The following is an 18,398-nucleotide window of genomic DNA, read 5'->3' as shown; positions in this document are numbered from 1 at the left end:
GAGCATATGAATGCAGAATGTGAGAGAGGAAACCAACAAAGTCCTCAAAGAGAGTGGGGAGGCTAGAAGACATGTTTTGCAGTGAGGAGATTAGGCAAGACAAGGTGACATCATGATATCAGGAATATGATGTGAGATCAGGGTGTCAGGGGCAGAGTTTACCAGAAAGGGAGGTCAGAAGAGAATGTGCAGTCCCAGACGGGTGTGTGTTATATATCATATGCTATTTTCACGTGCGTTCCGTTCCACCTGAACACAGAACGCTTGTCCTTTCGTTCCACTACGGAACGAATTGCTCATTCCCTCCCCAACTGCTCCAGCCTCCGGAGGCTGTTAAATAAAGCTCACACCCACCTCAATCTTTGTCGCACTTTATTACATTTGGCGACGAGGATGGGAACTCACGCGCCTGTGCAATGAGAACATTATACAACCCATAGAGAGTTCTGAATGGCTCGCCCCCATCGTCCTTGTAAAGAAACCCGACAATTCCATACGCATGTGCGTTGACCTAAGAGACCTAAACAAAAACATATGGGTTGATAGTCATCCTCTTCCCAATATAACAGAACTTCTTTCAACCATGGAACCAGCAAGTTTTTTTAGCACCTTAGACCTCTCCTCGGCATACCACCAAATTGCCCTAGATGACCATTCAAAGGCCCTCACTTCTTTTGTCACACCCTTGGGAGCTTATATGTTCAACAGAATGCCGTTCGGGCTTGCTTCGGCTGCGGCGGTGTTCCAGAAAATCATGTCACATCTCTTTGGAGGTCTTGATGGAGTACGATGCTTTCAAGACAATATTCTTATATCAGCCAGAACCGAGGAAGATCACAATGCCAAACTTATGGGTGTGCTACGGATAATACAAAGAAGTGGACTCACCCTCAAGTTAGAGAAATGTAACATAAAGTGCAATCAAGTCTCCTATCTTGGCCACTCCATCGACGCCAGAGGCATCCGTCCCAAGAAAAACTATTAGACACGATGTTGAGTTTGGCTGAACCCACCAATAAAGACCAGTTGAAAAGTTTTTTAGGAATGACGGAGCACTACTCCAAATTCGTCAGTAACTATGCTAATAAGACAGAAAACATGAGGAAACTCATGAAGAAAAGTAGCAGATTTCAATGGTCCTTAGATTGCAAAAACGAATTTGAAAGTCTCAAGTCTGACATCAACCAAGCTCCAGCTTTAAGCATGTTTGATTACAAGGCTAAAACAATAGTGTCAGTGGATGCCAGTAAGATCGGCCTTGGTGCGATAGTAGAACAACAACAGAAGGGCAACATCGTGACCATCGCATTCGCATCAAGAGTGCTCAGGGATGCGGAGTTGAATTATTCCACCATTGAGAGAGAAGCTTTGGCTGTTAAGTGGGCCTTACAACACTTCAGAAATTTAATTTGGGGTCTACCCATTCTATTAAAAACTGATCACAAACCTCTTGTCAACATCCTACAATCCAAAACACCACATCTAATATCCCCTAGAATAAGACGCTGGTTCCTGGATGTGATGCAATACAATCTTCAGGTTCTCTACAATCCGGGCCCACTAAACCAAGTAGCAGATTGCCTCTCCAGACTAACCACCAATCAAGACAAAACTGACACCGAAAATGAAATTCAAGACGAAGACATCATAGCCACCATCCATTCTACTATTCCCTCCAATGAGTGGACACGCATCACCAAAGCCGACACGGAACAACAAGAAATCAGAAGAGCCGTAATGAACGACTGGGAAGATATCGGACAAGGCTTGGCAAAATTCACTCCATTCAAAAACGAAATATCCATTAATGACAATCATATCTTGAGAGGTAACAGAATAATTCCAGCCGTAGCACTCAGAAAGAAACTACTTGAGCTAGCCCATGAAGGACACCTAGGAAGAAGTCTCACAAAGAACAGGATAAGGGCTAACTACTGGTGGCCCAACATGTGGAAAGAAGCAGAAGAAACAGTAAAAAACTGCAGTGCCTGTGCTTCCAGCGACAAATCAAAAACCTTAAGAAAAACACCACTTCAGCCGGTAGAAATCCCCAAACAGGTATGGTCAAAACTGGCCATAGACATCATGGGTCCTTTTGAAAATCTGGAATCTGAAAAAATATTCATCATCGTGATCGTGGACTATACTTCCAAATGGACTGAATGGGGTGTGGTAGAAACCAGTGCAACCACGAAAAAGTCATCGACTTCTTAACAGAAATATTCAACAGGGAAGGTGACCCCAGAGACATAGTGTCAGACAATGGGTCCCAGTTCACTTTGTTAGAATTTCGCGAATTCCTTGCAAAGAAATGCATCAACCACATCACCACATCACTCTACCACCCTATGTCCAACGGATTGGTGGAAAGAATGAACAGACTAATAAAAAGTGTCATCCAACTAGCCACAGCCAATGGTATGCCATGGAGAGGAACCCTCAAGGAGGCTCTGCTCGCATATAGAACAACGCCGCATTCCACCACCAACTCAGAACCTCTTACCTTGATGCGTGGAAGAACAGCAACCAACCAACTGAGACCAGCATGGATTTTCTTAGATACTGGCGAAGCAAGAATAAACACAGAACAGAAGATGGACATGGAACAAATACATAGAAATATAAAAGATAAACAAAGGAAGTACAAAAATTATTATGACCATAAGAATGGAACTAGACAAATGACACTACAGGAAGGTGACTGGGTCTGTGTCAGAGAACCCAAGAAAATACTCAAGGGTGAATCGAAATTCAGATCCCCACAAAGAGTCACACACTGCCACGGAAAGTCTGCCACTTTAGAGGATGGAAAGAGATGGTCCCATGACGATCTCGTGAAAATAACGAATGACAACCACAGACCTAGCACTTCCAAAAACAACCACATTGATACTAGGTCAAGAGAAGATGTGGAAAAAACAACCACCGATACCAACGGACCCAGTACGTCCACAGACTCACACATTGGCACAAGCTGGCACAGCGAACACCGTCCCAACAATGAGAGATCCTCAGCCAGAAGCTTGTCGAGAAGGAACCGGATCATCATCCAGAACTTCAAGAATGATTTTGTTTATTATTGATCAACATCCGTTCACCCCTCCCACCCTGCATTTCCTGTCCCAGTTTCCCACCCCCCTCCTTCCCCTTGTTTTTCTGTTTCCATAGATAAGGTGATGTTATATATCATATGCTATTTTCACGTGCGTTCCGTTCCACCTGAACACAGAACGCTTGTCCTTTCGTTCCACTACGGAACGAATTGCTCATTCCCTCCCCGACTGCTCCAGCCTCTGGGGGCCGTTAAATAAAGCTCACACCCACCTCAATCTTTGTCGCACTTTATTACAGTGTGTCAGTTTCCCTCTTGCTACTGTGATTTCAAGATGTTGCGCAATGATGTACAAATGCGTAATTTACATGTTATTATTACAACCTGCATTTACATGTTTTCGGCATAGTGGTGAGTAAAATAAAGCATGGCTAACTACACCAGGTATCACACTCACAGTCTGCACCTGAAGCAGCATGCGTTTTTTTTATCCCATTACCGATTGTAAAATCCGTTACTGAGCACGCCCAATTCTGGCACAACATCCTTGTTATTCCTACACCATATGTTGACCCTCAAAAAAACCTGTCAGCTTTAGCACGTTTTAAAGTGGTGTGTATATGTTAGGGGACACGTGCACCATGACTGAGGATGCAGTCTATAAATGATATCCTCGATACCCCCTTCACATGTACACTTGTGGTGTGTGGATAACATGTGCATCACCTTATGGGGGGCACACACGGTGCTTGATTGCACGTGCGCAAGTTTCATGATACTAAGCATCCGCCTTAGAATGTGCAAAGGTAGCTTGCGCACGCCCGGTTTTACAAACATCTTTGGTAATTCATTTGCGCTTTCTCAGCACCGTAATAGGGGAAATATGCCATTTGCACAGGCGACGCCCTTGTGTTAGCGAGGAGCACGGTACATGTTTATGACTTTATGGGCCTCATTACACGGTAGGCGGTAAGGGTTTACCGGTACCGGTAAGGGCACCGGTGACCGTTAACCCTTACCGCCTTACTACGAGGTCCCTTTGCGGGAAGGTACTTTAACGCCTGCTGTTTAGCAGGTGTTAAAAACCAACCCGCAAAGGGACCAGGGTGCTAATTACGGTACCGCAATTTGCAGCACCATAATTAGCACCTTCCACATTCCCATAGAGCCCTATGGGGCAAAAATGGGAATGGGGAAGGGCAATGGGGTAAGGGGGAATTACCGCCCGCCAACCTTGGAATAGGGCGGTAATTCCCCTTTCCACCAAGGCGGTGCCGGTATTTTACCAGCATGGACCAAGGTGCTGATAGCACCTTGGTCCTCCGCCTACCGTGTAATGAGGCTCTATGTATTTTTCATGTTTTATAATGCGCACGGCAGTCGCACGTTATAGCGCTATGCAACATACCTATATATAATTGCAGTAAGACATATATGAAAGAAAATTGTATTACAGCATGATACAAATCTAGTGAATAATCAGCCATGCAATGATCAATGTGTGGCATAACCAGTCTTCCACACACCACCTTGAGTTGTTTCCTAAACAGCAGGTAACTAGCAAAAGACCTACTACAGAAACTTTGCACGGTGCAAGTGAAAGGTTTGTACGGTATTAGCACTAGGGCAAAAATTGCACTGGTGCAAAAATTTAGTGAAAATGCATCTTTTTTGCACGAGGGAAATTTTTGCCCTGATGCTTTTAATATGCCAAACTGCACTTGTAATGGTTTTTTAATGTGTCCCCGTGCTTTAAAAAATAGGGCAAACTTTGCCCTAGTGCTAATACCGTACCAACTTTGCACTTGCACCGGTGCAAAGTTTCTGTAATTTGACCCGGGCAAAGTGTATCACAAATTTGCAGGGCAAGAGGAAAAACCTTCAGTGCAGGTCGGAGATTTTCGACACCAAGGCAACATTGATTTGTCTTGTACGCAGCTTGGCAAATAGGGAACATGTTCACATGGTTACCATTTTCACTCGGAGGAACATTATCTGGTGAAACATATCTAGGCCCTAATTTCGCATCCATCAAAATCATTTCGGGTAAACCCTGTGTTTACACGTTTCATAAATCTCATCCTGAAAGACAATAACAGCCCATTCATCTGGACACATTTGTTTGATGCCTGTCTTTTGATGGCAAAACCGGACAAAAGGCAAAATATTGTAATCTGAAGACCGATTGTTGAACTGGATGTTTCATTTTGACATTGGTCTGCTTCTAGGTTGAGTCATTTGTGTTTGGGAACTTCAGCCCAAGATATGACATAAAGTCTTGGTTCCAGAGTCCATGTTTTTGATAGCACCGTTTAGATATTCTTTACAACGATTGACAACACACTTATTTGTAAGCTTCTTTTTTGAGCCTGGCATTCTGCTGGTGGTTTTAGAACGCAAGAACATTCCCCAACTACTCTCTTTTTGGTCCAAAAGCAACATACACGAGGGCCTTTATCGCCTTTGGCACATGCCTCTTTAAATCTAGAGATTAGGTAACCCGGGCTAAATTGTCACAAGAGCTTAATACTTTGCAAATGGATGGAAGGTGTTTGCTCAATCAGAATTTAACATGCATTGCTCTTGGGAATGACAGGACAGCAGAAATCCTAACGTAATATGCATTTTCCTTTCTCTCAGAAACTTTATCGAGGCGAAATTAGGCTCTAAGTATGTGGAGGGAACACGGATGGATCTGGCAAAATCATATGAAGAGAGCAGCCCAGCAACCCCTGTCTTTTTCATTTTATCACCAGGCGTGGACCCACTCAAGGATATGGAGTCACTCGGTAAGTTCTGCCCTTTGATGCATAGACAGAGGTTACAACTGTGGCTTAAAACGATTGATTCGTATTTCATTTGTACATCAATGTTGATTGTGTTTACATATTCAAACCATGAATGTTGACACGCTTTGTAAACCAAGTGTGCTGTTGGATGGCAGTGAGAAATAATTTGCTTTCTCCAATGGTCATCACTGCTAGAAGTCATAGACATGAGGGCACAGCACTGAGTTCTTGAAAACAGATTTCTGAATGGAACAATGTACATTGTATGTATATCGTCTTTCATCAATTTGATGAGCTTGTAAACACGTTTACCAAACGGCATAGAGGGATGAATTGAAATATGCTCTCTCTGCATATTTTAATTGCTGGCCAAATTCCAACTTGTGATAGAAACGTATGGCACGCACCCATCAGGAAACCCAACAAAAAAGGCATGCTTAACAATTGAGGCCCTTATTCTGTATTCTGTAGGAAATAGAAGAAGGCGTTAAAACATGTAGACACAAGCTCTCCAAATGTTTCTTCCCCGCGGGGCTATTTTGGAACAGATTCGCTAGATGACATAGGAATGGGATGGCAAAATCTGCTCTTTGTGTTTCCTCTGCAGGGAAACTGACACTTTCTCCATCCACGTTAAATTCGTATGCAGACGACAGAGAAACTGGCATACAAATGGATTCTGTATGCTTTTTAACACCATAAAAAAATGAAAGAATCCATAAGAAAACAATGTAATGACAGCCCCGATGTCTGTACCATTACTGATGACTGCTGTTTGTGCATGCATGAACTGTGGCAATCACATGGCATTTTCCACCCGGAGTAGATAAAGGCACAGGAACCTGAGGGCCGCCTGAATTCTGATATCATCTTCTTCAAGTAGAAAATTACAAAAATGGGTCCAGATCAAACTGGCAAGACAGGTAAGAGTCCACACTAGGGGGCAAATCGAAGAGGAAGAGAAGGCACACGTTTTTGTGTATTATGTTTGACCATATACAATATTTAACTTCGGCCACTCACAATGATCTATTGGCAGGTCCCACTGGAACCCCAAAAAGATGCTGATACCAATGAATACTCTTTACTGATATTTATTTACTCAAAACAAAGGCCAGCACTCCTCAAAATAACGGGAAATTTCTTTTGTATTTGATCTCCATATCACTGGACAAAGTTCTCTCGGATGAACCGTCTTGGGTGTAGCAGGGATCAATGGCCACACTGGCACACTCTGGCAGGGCACTGAACCAAGTCCTTCATGCAATCTGACAGCTTGGTGTGGAGGTCTCTGGATTGTTCAGGTGGGAAGGTTGACTTTGGAGGTCTCCGGCCTGACGACTTCACTGTGTGTCCCTCCGTAGACTTCTCTAGGCCTACTCTCCTCACTGGTGACCCACACGTTCATTCACGCCCATCACCTGGGCTCCACCCCTTCAGATCAGGGCCTCTTCCATAAACCAGGGCCATCATGCCTCGGTTCCTATTCTCCCTGTTCCTCTTGCTCCATCTCATTTCCATACCACCACCAACATTTTTCTGCACTTTCTCTGTGTTCCTGATTTCTACGTTTTCTTTACTATCTCCCTCTTTTCAGTCTTCTGCTGTTGTTTAGCTACTTTCTCCCTACCTCCACTCTTTCCTTGTCTGCTCCCCCGATGTGTTTACCTTCCTCCTCATTGAATCCACGTCTCTCCTTCTGACATTCCCAAATCACCTTCAATAATCTATAACCTCCTCCTGTTAATCTCTCTCAACCTCCTCCAATACTTTCTCCCCTCTATCGCATCACCCTGCCCCCTCCACCATACTTTGCTCCAGCAGTCTCCTGCTCCAGTCTCTGCACTGCTTCTTTTGTCAGCCGCCCAACTTCTTCCAAATACTGCCCTTCCTCTGCTCCAGTAACCAGCAAACAGATATGAAATGTGGCCCATTTATAGTGTTCTGGCTCCTCCCTTGTTATGGCTCTCTGGTTGTCAATCTGCAACTGTCGTTTCTGTGGAGGGCTAGTTTCTAATTGATTACCTCTAGTCCCTCAGGCATGGGTCTAGCGAGAGCAGCTGTCAGATATGGGGCTGCCCTACAGCACTTTGACTGTCGGTTCTCAGTATTCCTGACTTTTGTATTGAAGGGGTGCGTCTCAAAGAGTTTGTGTTTTGGGTGCTTCACCCAGGGACCCTCCCCTTGGATAGTCAGGGGAATCGGACACAGGCTCAGCTTGCCCATTATTTGGATGTTGGCATTCACAGGGTGGCTCACACATTTGGCAGATGGTCTACAGATCCCCCAATATTTTAAATTCAGTGTTCTCCTGCTATGAAGGTGACTGGATGCAGTATCAAGTTCAGAAACTTTGTGGACATTCAAATCATCTGTGGGAGCCACATGGGATGCTTTCCATGTAGCTCTAGCAATTCTTAGTAAGTAGCATAGCATCACTGTCTGTCTGTCTGTCTGTCTGCTACAGTTATCAAGTGGGAGGGCTGGATTCAATATGTACCCTTGTTCTCTTTACTGGATCCTCAAAGGGGACTTCCCCTGAATACACTGTTGTCTGGGCTATTGTGGTCCTGCTACTCCATTCCAGACAACAACGGATTCTGGAAGATCAATTCCCATGAAGCGGTCCTCGGCGGACTCAGTGGGCCACAGTGCAGTGCCCCACAATATCCCCCATATAACCCCTCTACAGCTGCCATTGTGCATCATAGTGGGGATCCATGTAACGTTGAACTGGGGGCAGCCCTAACGCAAGCAGTGAACGTTATTACACTACTAGGCTTGACTCTACTCTTCAGACGCGATCAGTCAGGCATGGAAATGTGACAGTAGACACATAGATACATGCTCACCTTCCACGTGCAAGGAGATTTTCAATAGAATAACCCTAAAGCCTAACAAAAATAAATGTAATCAATAATACAAGTAGCCTGCAGGTGTCACAGTTTTGCAGATATTATTTCTAGTGGCAAAGTTTCCATCATACAATAAGTTTGGCTTCTACTTCACCAAAATGCATTTTTCCTTTCACCTCATGCCTTCCTGATGAGTTCACAAATATGTACAGTCAACTTTGTCAAACAGTCTACAAGAATCAGGTCAGAATTGGATACCAAGTTTAACCTACAATTATGCCTGCTCCTCGACTCATTGTTTAGTAAATGATCTGAGACACAGGATACTTTTCTGACTAGACTGGTGTTGTATCCTGGTGACTCTGTTTGGTTTATATCTGGTGTGAGAGCTGTGGGTCTGTGAGTGGAGCTTGGAGTGTTGGTGTGATGCATGGAAGCTGGTGAGTGAGAGGGTTACAGAATTGATGGTTGGAGACTAGCAGAGAGAGGGCCAAGGTTAGAGACAGCATACTATTGATCTCCTTATCTTACCTTTCCTACTGAAGCTGTAACTAATAAAGAAGTCCCTCTCACCTTTTATAACCCTGGCTCTCTGGTGGTTCCTGTGTGTACTGCTTTTGTGTTGATACCACCAGAAGATACATCAACTAGCTTAGTGGTACTACTATCAAGTGTAAGTTCTTCAATGACTCTACAGATGGGATCAGGCACACATAACAATATAAGAGTAGCCACGTATGGGTATGATCAGTTTTCACATGTCAGGGGATTTTCAGAAGGATAGCCCAGCATTACAGTCATCACAAAACATAGAATCAGTAATAGAAGTAGCCTACTGGGAGGGAACATTTTGGTTAGCAGGAACGTGCCAACAGCTGAACCACTTACCATCCTTATATTGAAGGATTCAAGCAAAGTTGTGTAGCCCATCCCTCTCGTGTTCATGGCCTGTCCTGGGCTTACAAGTACAAGGATAATGATATGATATGATATGGCATTTGTAACGCGCCTATACACAAGTGTTTCAAGGCGCGACGAGGCAGGGGGGGGGACAAGGGGAAGACAGACAACGATCCTACTAGGCCAGGTGTCATTCAGATCGCGCAAGTGCAGGGGTGGGGGGAAGGGAAAAGTGCAAGGGGAAGGGGAGGGGGGGAAGTGCAGTACAAGGTAAGTAGCATAAAAAAAATAATAAATAAGGCCAGCTGGTGGCAAGTGCAAGGTAGATGCAGAACAAGTGCTGGGAAGGGGGGGCTGTAAGGATACAGTGACAGTCCCGCAGTGCAGGGGGGTGCCAGGGAGGCAGTGCAAGTGCAGAGTGGCTGGGCCCTGGACCGAGGTCACTGAGAGTGGCCCAGTTGCAGATTCAGAGCAGATTCAGTGAAGAATTAAAGCTTTTCAGCAGGGGAGAGGGAGAGAGAAAGCAGAAGCAAAGAGGAAGGTTTTGAGGTGCTTCCGGAACCGGAGGTGGTTCTCCTCAAGTTTCAGGGAGGCAGGAAGGCTGTTCCAGAGGGAGGCCCCTGCTGCAGAGAGAGATCTACCCCCAGCTCGATGCTTCGAGAAGCGGCTGACCCTGAGGGAGTTGGAGACGGATGAGCGAAGGGCTCGGGAAGGAAGATATTTAGGAAGAGAGAGTTGAAGGTATTTGGGCCCCAGGCCCCAGAAGGCCTTGTGGACAATGCAGAGGGTTTTGAACTTAATCCTCTCAGCCACTGGGAGCCAGTGTAGAGATTTCAGTCCTGGAGAGATACGGTCCCTGGGCTTGAGGCCAAGGACAAGTCTCGCAGTTCTGTTCTGGATGAGTTGCAGAGGGCGGAGAGTGGAGGCAGGCAGATTAAGATAGAGGCTGTTACAGTAGTCCAGCTTTGAGAGAACCAGGGCTCGGGAGACAGTGAGCTTCTGGGGGAAGGAGAGGAAGGGAAGAACACCTCTGAGGAGGTGCAGCTGGTAGTGTGACTTCTTAGAGACGTCTGATATATGAGGAGAGAAGGAGAGTGTGGAGTCGAAGATGACCCCGAGGTTTTTTGCCTTGCAGGTAGGAGCAGGAAGGGGGCCAAGGGAGGCCGGCCAGAGAGCTGCAGGGAAGGAGGGAGTGGGTGTGCCTATAAGTAGAATCTCAGTCTTACTGGCATTAAGGCAAAGGTCATTGGCGGCACACCATTCCTGGATAGCAGACAGACAGTCAGAGATGAGGGAAGGAGAGGAGGAGGCCTAGGGTAGCCTGAAAATGAGCTGGGTATCGTCCGCATAGCACTGGAAGTTGGGGCAGAGAGCGGCGATGCGGAGGGCAAGGAGTGCCAGATACTGGTTGAAAAGCCAGGGAGAGAGGTTAGATCCCTGGGGAACACCACAGGAGGAGAAAAAGATGTCAGAGAGGAAGGACCTCAGTTGGACCTGGGAGGGTCGATTGGAAAGGAAAGAGGTCAGCCACGCCGGAGCCTGACCAGTGATACCCAGGTTATCACGGAGACGGTTGAGCAGGATGGCATGGTTGACAGTGTCAAAGGCAGAGGAGAGATCGAGTAGAATGAGAACACACGGAGTGTTGGAATCGAGGTTCGAGAGCAGGTCCTCACGGATGTTCAGGAGAGCAGTTTCCGTGCTTCTGGCATCTCTGAAGCCAGATTGATGGTCATGAAGACTACCAACAGATTCAGCGTGGAGGTTAAGCTGGGAGATGGCCAGTTTCTCCAGGAGCTTGCCCAGGAAGGGAGTAATGGAGATTGGGCGATAGTTGGCCGGGCAGGAAGTACCCCAGTAGTAGAACTTGACTCCTCATCAATGCTAGTCCTGCCGCTGGTTGTGAATTAACAATGTAGATTCACAATGTTCTTTTTACTTTTCTGGCAGATTCTAATCGCAAGATTGCTTGAACTAATCTAATACATTGATATAAGCAATAATCTAATTGATAGTGAGATTCCCATAGCCAGACCTTCTTTTGGACAGCCTACAATGCCCAAAGCAGGCAAACTATAGCAAAGTCTCCTATATCGCTCTCCCTCTATGGTCAGTACTCTGGCAATCAAATGAAGATAAATGAGGACGGTATTACAGAACACGGAAAATGGTGCAACTGTTTTCTAATATGGCCCCAATGTTTTTTGCATTAGGGCAAACTTTACCCTAGTGCTAATATGGTGCAAATGTGCACTTGCATCAGTGCAAAGTTTCTGTAATATGGTCCTATGATCTCTTTAGTAGATAGACTGGCTTATTACAAAAAGTAAGTTCAATATTAGAGATTTGCAATGATTATGTCCTGCCATGGAAGATTCATTGATCCCCCAGCAAAGAAAATTCATTAAAGTACACTATGCTATCCCTAGAAGTACCCTCTGTATCCAGGAATCCCTGAACACAAAACCCATTCCATTACCACAATCAGGGTTTAAACCCTTGCTGCTATGTTTGGTGTGATATCACTTTCATCATGCATCACTGATGGACAGACACTCTAGTGTGTGAGGAGGCCCCGTCCTCTGTGCTGCCGCCTCTCTGTGTAACCAAGCCCCCCTCCCAGTATATTCTTATATTTACTGACTGTTATGAATAACCACCATAGATCGATTTCAAAGCTTGTTCTTTTCTTTTTATTCTGTAAATTATCTACTTCATCAACTCTCCGATCGTCTCTAATACGTGTAGCTAGCAATTCACGTTCCCCCTAGTTAAAAGAACTCAGGCCTGATTCACAGAATGTTTTCCTATGGGATTGCGCCATTAAAAAATGCTTCTGTGAATCAGGCCCCGCATGTCAAATTCTTTTCATCGCCTTCTTCCTCTACTTTCCACCTCTGGCATGTGGCATCTGCACAATAATTCAATAATCACACAAATACCGCTGGTGTCTACTAAATACATTAACCTCTGATGTGGGCCTTTCTACTGATACATTCTAATGTTGGGTTTAGGGCAGTCTTTTTAAAAAAATATATATATTTACATTTTTTATTGTGCAATTAGTTAATACAAACTTTAAGCAGATAGAAAATCAATAAAACGATATAGAGCACATCTATCATTACATTTCATTTCTAAAACAGAATTAAAAACAGTATCATTATTACATTTTACCTTTAAAATTATACTTTATTATTACAATAACAACTCTTTATTAAAATTACAATGTATTTCTAAGGGGTACCAGATGTTCATCAATGTATGTGGAAGGGAATAGACGATGTCATTCACATTTCTTCAAAGCTTCTTCCCATATACAAAAGGCTGCTGCTAGTATTGTAATGGGTTATTTATGACACGCTTAATACCCAGAGGTTTCTAAGCGCAGACCCGGGGTTTGAACCTGTATTGCTCCGCGTCATCAAGACGAGCCCGTTGCCCCTGTGCTATCCTCCCAAGACAAATAAAGTGGACCAAAATTGGTCATGTGCTATGTGTTAAATTTTAGTAATAAAGCAACAGTAGCCTTTCTGGTATTGCAATTGTAAGGCGCGGCCAGATGTATGTATGTGGCAGCATCTTTCAGTTTTCCTTTGGCAGAGGCGACAGACATTCAGGTAGTGCGATATTCTGCCATGCTCCAACAAATTCCATGGTTGGCAATAGGTTTAATCGTAAATGTAATATAAAACATTTCAAACCGGTTGCGCATGATTTTGCTACATAGCTGCAAGGCGTATATAAGAAGAAACTCTGAGTATATTTGTTATATCTTCTTTTACTGGCTAGCGTGTCTATGTTATTGCATCTATCCCATTTTTTCGTTTTTGTTTTTTATTATCATTTCAAAATTGGGCAAAGCAAGAGTAGTATCTAAATCTAATCCCAATACGGCTAGATGTGTTACTGCAGTCTTTTTCAAATCAATGATGAAGCTATTTCTCTTGCCAATATCGATATTCTTGCCTAGTAGTTAGAACAAGCTGTTAGTGCTTGGGTTGGTACCCAATGGTGTTCCCTGTGTGCATCAAACTGAACAAAGCGAAGGCAGCCCAAATTCCTGTCTCAGTGCTTCCACTGGCATTGAATTTGGAAGATTCATGGTAGCTGAAAGTAATTTGTCTTCAAAGTGATCAACCCATAAAACGTACTCACATGAGAGCACAGAAAGGCCATATAATAGGCTATGTATCATACTAGTATGATATAATTCCAATAGGTCCACAACATTTTGCCCCCCACTTTTTACTATATAGCACTTTACTGCCATCCATTTTTTCCAGATCTTCATGACAATTTTGTCCTTATAGTAAGATAGGGGAGGGTTCGATCTAATCTGGAATCCTAAATAAACATATTAATTGACCCTTTCTAGTGGTATGTAATTTTGCTTCCCGATCAAAAATGACTATAAGATTCTTTTTGGCATAGGCAGCAAGAGCATCAATAGTATGCTGGAGGCCACCGGGAGTCTGGTCAAAACAATATTAAGTCATCTGCGTTTGAAAGCCATGGTATATGTTCCCTATTAATTCTTGCAGGGAAGTTGTATGCCAGTCAAAGATCTATACCCAAATCTGCAGTATATAGATTAACCAATATAGGAGCTTGCACACAGCCTTGCTTAAGGCCTTGGTTGGTACTATTGTAGTTGGTGTGCTCTCCCACAGAGTTTAATCGGACCATGATCAAAGTGGTTGTGTACAATTGTTGGATGTAGTACAGTAATAATGGATCAATCCCCCAAGCCTTAAGCTTTCCCCAAAGTGAGTCGAGAAATAAGGTAAGACGCCTTACTGAAATCGATGTAACAGCAAAACAGTTTTGTCTTCTGTCCAGTAGAGACCAAAGCAGACAGGTGTTAGTTATTGTGTTATTTGATTTTCTGAAACCTGTGTGGAAGACACTTATCAGGTTAGTCGATTCAGCCCAACGTGTCATCTTTCTTAAAAGGACAGTGGCGAAAATCTTCTGGCTCGAGTCCGTTATAGCCAGAGGGCGATAGTTGGCAGGGTCCAATCTATCGCCTTTTTTAAAAATGGGTATACGTACTGATTGCGCCAACTTTCCAGGATAGCGCCACTAAGTTCAATGTGTTGATATAAAGTAGATAGTATGTTTGCCTATAATTCCGGCTGGGATTTAAAGACAATATTTGGTATACTATCTGGGCCAAGGGCTCGAGAGCCCATACGTTTTGCAATGATGCAGACAAGTACTCATCCATTCCCAAGCTAGAAAAATTTGATTTGTTTAAGTTCTAGTCTCTCTTCTGGACAAAAGGCAATATGGTCAAAATAAAGTTCTTCGATATAACTGGACCATATAGCTTAAGGTATTGGATTCAGTTCTGTGGGAGACTTGGCATTCATATGGTCGTTAAAGTGTGACTAGAACTTACGAGTGCTGTGTGATCTTAACCAGCCAAACAACAGTAGCCAATTGGCATTAGTTAGGAAAAACATATGTTGCTTCAGCCAATTTTTATATCGTGTGGCAAGATGTCTAATGGCCATTTCTTTTTCACATTTGCTTAACAAGTCGCTAGCTCTATTCAAAGCATGTACTTTACAGAAGAGGCTCTTTTGTTCAGCAATAATGGGATTGAATGGAGCATTGTTTTTGGCATTATGGTGGCTGAATGTATTTTTCCTATTCAACAAACTAGTTTTCATTTCACTCCTGACGATGGATTCCAGATCCCAATTAAACTGTAATAAGGTTGGATCTATCAGTTCTTGCTCATGTGGTAATTCATTAAGCGTCTTTACGTTAGTGTCCATCCAATACAGACGATTACCCTGAGAGTTGGTTGCAACAATAAGTTGCAGCTGCAAGTTCTGGCGCATCTCACCAATGTTCATTGACAAGTTAATGCGGCATGGTAGCTCAAGTTATTAAATTCAACTTTAACAGGCCCATATTTAGCATTGAGAGCAGGGTCACTGATGACGTAGTCAATGTGGCATTGCACAACTCCATTTGTCCATGTGTAGCTTGGAGTGTCATTATTCAGTGTGAAGAATGACAGACGTATCAAATCATGAGCGCTAACAAACTGTCTCCAATGGCAGTCTGAGTTTATTGAAGGTGATGTATTTTATTTACGTGCATGTTTTTTATATTAAAGCCACCTGGTAGGGCAATATAGCCAGTGGGAGAAGTCTTGGACCATTGCATGATGATATTGTTAATCGTGGCATGCATGGCTTTTGACTGTGTGCCGCCAGGATGATCGTACACGTTAACTATCAGAATGCTATGAGTCTGCGATGATTGCAATATCATGGCCAAGACATAAGGTGATTGCATGGTTTGGGGAAAATGAGTCACAGTAAAAATGTGTTTCGATCCTATTACCAGGCCCTGACTGGCTCGACCTCTGTTTGAAGGAGTAGCATAGGAGTGCACTACTCGGTAGCCATCAAATTTAAGGGGTTGAGTGCACCAGGTTTCCTGCAAAACAAACACGTCACATAGTTTAATGGTCGTTAGGCCAATAGGATGAATGAGAAATTAGCAATATCCACGCGTATTCCATGAGAGGCAATTTAAGCGATTTTGGGTAAAGTATATTCAATTAACACCATTAGTGATTCACTCTGGGGGACCAATATTCAATTTCCTGGTCGTTAGACACAAATTGGTCATTGTTGGCTTGAAGCGCGCATAGAGTAGGTCGTCTCTCTGAATTTTGCTCGTCCTCCAAAAAATTATTGTTCTTTTTGGTTTCATGGTCTGGTTCTAAAGAGATGTATTTCTTACTTTTGCGACAGATAGTGAGCGACAGGCCCAACTGGGCTAAGGATGGAGTATGTGTTTTTAGCAGCGCTACCATCAATAGCGTGGACAATTCTATAAGTGTCCAGTTAGTAGGGCTGTCAATCGTAGGGAATTCAATATGGATGATTCCGTAGTATTGATCAGACTCAAGTATGGTAGCCGTTTAAACATAGATAATAAATTGGATCGATTTAAGAAAGGGCTATAACTAGTTGGATTAAGGCAGTCACTTATACCAAATCATGGAATTATTCACCTGCCTTAACGTTATGAATCAACAGCAGTATTTCAAGTACATTAATTAAACCTACGGATACAAAGGCCTCAGTTTACTCCTTTGCAGAGGAACATATTAAACCACAGTACTACAATTCAGATTAGACTACTCACCCGCAGAAATTCAAACTTTTTAGGTCAGCTATGGTGTCCCAGAATTCTTAAGTAGGTGTCTGCCCAGGTGAATTCATGAATACATTTTTACATTGCACATTAACACGTACATTTCACAAAGACGATGCAGTTCTTCTTGGCAGATTGGCAAAAGAGCCTCAGGACCACAGGATTAGTTACACAAAAAGGAAATTTCACAAACAGCTACCCTTATATGTTGCAGTTTTGTTGTAGACAGATAATTAAACTACAGAGGGTTTTACACCATCTTCATGAACACATGGTCCAAAACAAAATTAAAAACTGACCAATTGGTCAGACACAGGTTAACACACAGAACTACTAAAACACGTAAAACATGTAAACTGCATCCACCCTCATAGTGCTTAGGTGGTCATTTCTTTTGCTTGCTCTGAATTCGTTAATTATAAACAAAACTCGAGGTGATGTTAGTACTCAGAGAGTGACTTTTGCATAGTTATTGGAATACAAAAAAGCCCTCTAATGATAGTGTCAACAGTACAAATCTGTTTCCAGCCTTGCTAATTTTCACAGTTTCAGCCTTTCTCCGTTATTCACAACATGGGTGACAGGTCAAGGCTTTCTTCAGGACAAGTGCCCCTTACAAGGGACACATGATGTTGATAATGAATTCTTAGTTTGTGAATGCTACACATGTATATATAAAAACCAGAAATGTACACAACTATATTAGAAAAACAACCACACCCTTACACATCATATTTACTTCTGTCTAATACATTAAGCTCTCTCTGTTCAATTTGTTCATTCAACATCATTATTCTTCTGTGCACATCAATCAAATTATTTTAGTTTTTTGATGACTTCTATACATTGTTTATGAAGTCTCCTCATTTTCAAAGCTCCAATAAAGATCATTCTTGCTATTTAGTAGCTTAGAATTTCTTAAGACTACTTTGTCATATATGAGAAAATGCTAATATATTTCTCATAATACACATATTCTTTTGTATAGTGTATCGCGTCGTCTATACTTGTTTACTTATCTTGCAATTACGGCAAATCTATTCTGATTATCGTCGTATTGCGCAAAGGTCATATAATCATCTATACTATATTTGCGCACTTTATCCATTGTGGATCCAAGATGGTATCTAGTACCTAGGCATGTATCGTACATACATTTAGTAGAGGCCCAGATACCTTGATAGTAAGCTCTTCACGGGTGTCCGAGGGTTAATTCGTCTCAGGTTACCAAAAAGATTTTAGACGGCGGCCTCAGAGAGCCGTAGTCTGGGTTACAAAATCGTGTTTTACAATAACTCAACATCTACCTGCTAATGCAGGAACTGTTTCGTTTATTGCATACCATTGGCTACATCAAGCATGGAGCACATGGGTTGTTTTCAAATGTGTGCACTAATCTTCTCAGCCTGTTGGTGCTGGTCCTACATAAATGCTGTAAGAGACAAAAGGTAGAGGACGTACCCCTTTAGAGCGCTAGCTCCAGGCAAATTGAATAGAGAGAGCTTAATGTATTTGACAGAAGTAAATATGATGGGTAAGGGTGTAATTGTTTTTCTAATATAGTTTTGTACATTTTTGGTTTTAGATATACATGTGCAGCATTCACAAACTAAGAAT

The 18,398-nt window shown here is 43.0% G+C and overlaps 1 protein-coding gene across 1 annotated transcript in view; it reads left to right on the top strand.

Annotated features, from left to right (window-relative positions):
• The window catches only part of DNAH11 (dynein axonemal heavy chain 11), a 4,227,155-nt gene that overhangs the window by 3,627,760 nt on the left and 580,997 nt on the right, over positions 1–18,398 (top strand). Inside the window, exon 72 of the mRNA XM_069648254.1 lies at positions 5,693–5,841. Within this exon, the coding sequence (XP_069504355.1) occupies positions 5,693–5,841 (149 nt within the window). The remainder of the gene's footprint in view (positions 1–5,692; positions 5,842–18,398) is intronic.

This window comes from Ambystoma mexicanum, chromosome 2q, assembly GCF_040938575.1.
Source record: "Ambystoma mexicanum isolate Mex_15411 chromosome 2q, UKY_AmexF1_1, whole genome shotgun sequence".
Classification (NCBI taxonomy): domain Eukaryota; kingdom Metazoa; phylum Chordata; class Amphibia; order Caudata; family Ambystomatidae; genus Ambystoma; species Ambystoma mexicanum.
Note: the sequence above shows the minus strand (reverse complement) of the source record. Positions and strands in the feature narration are given on the sequence as shown.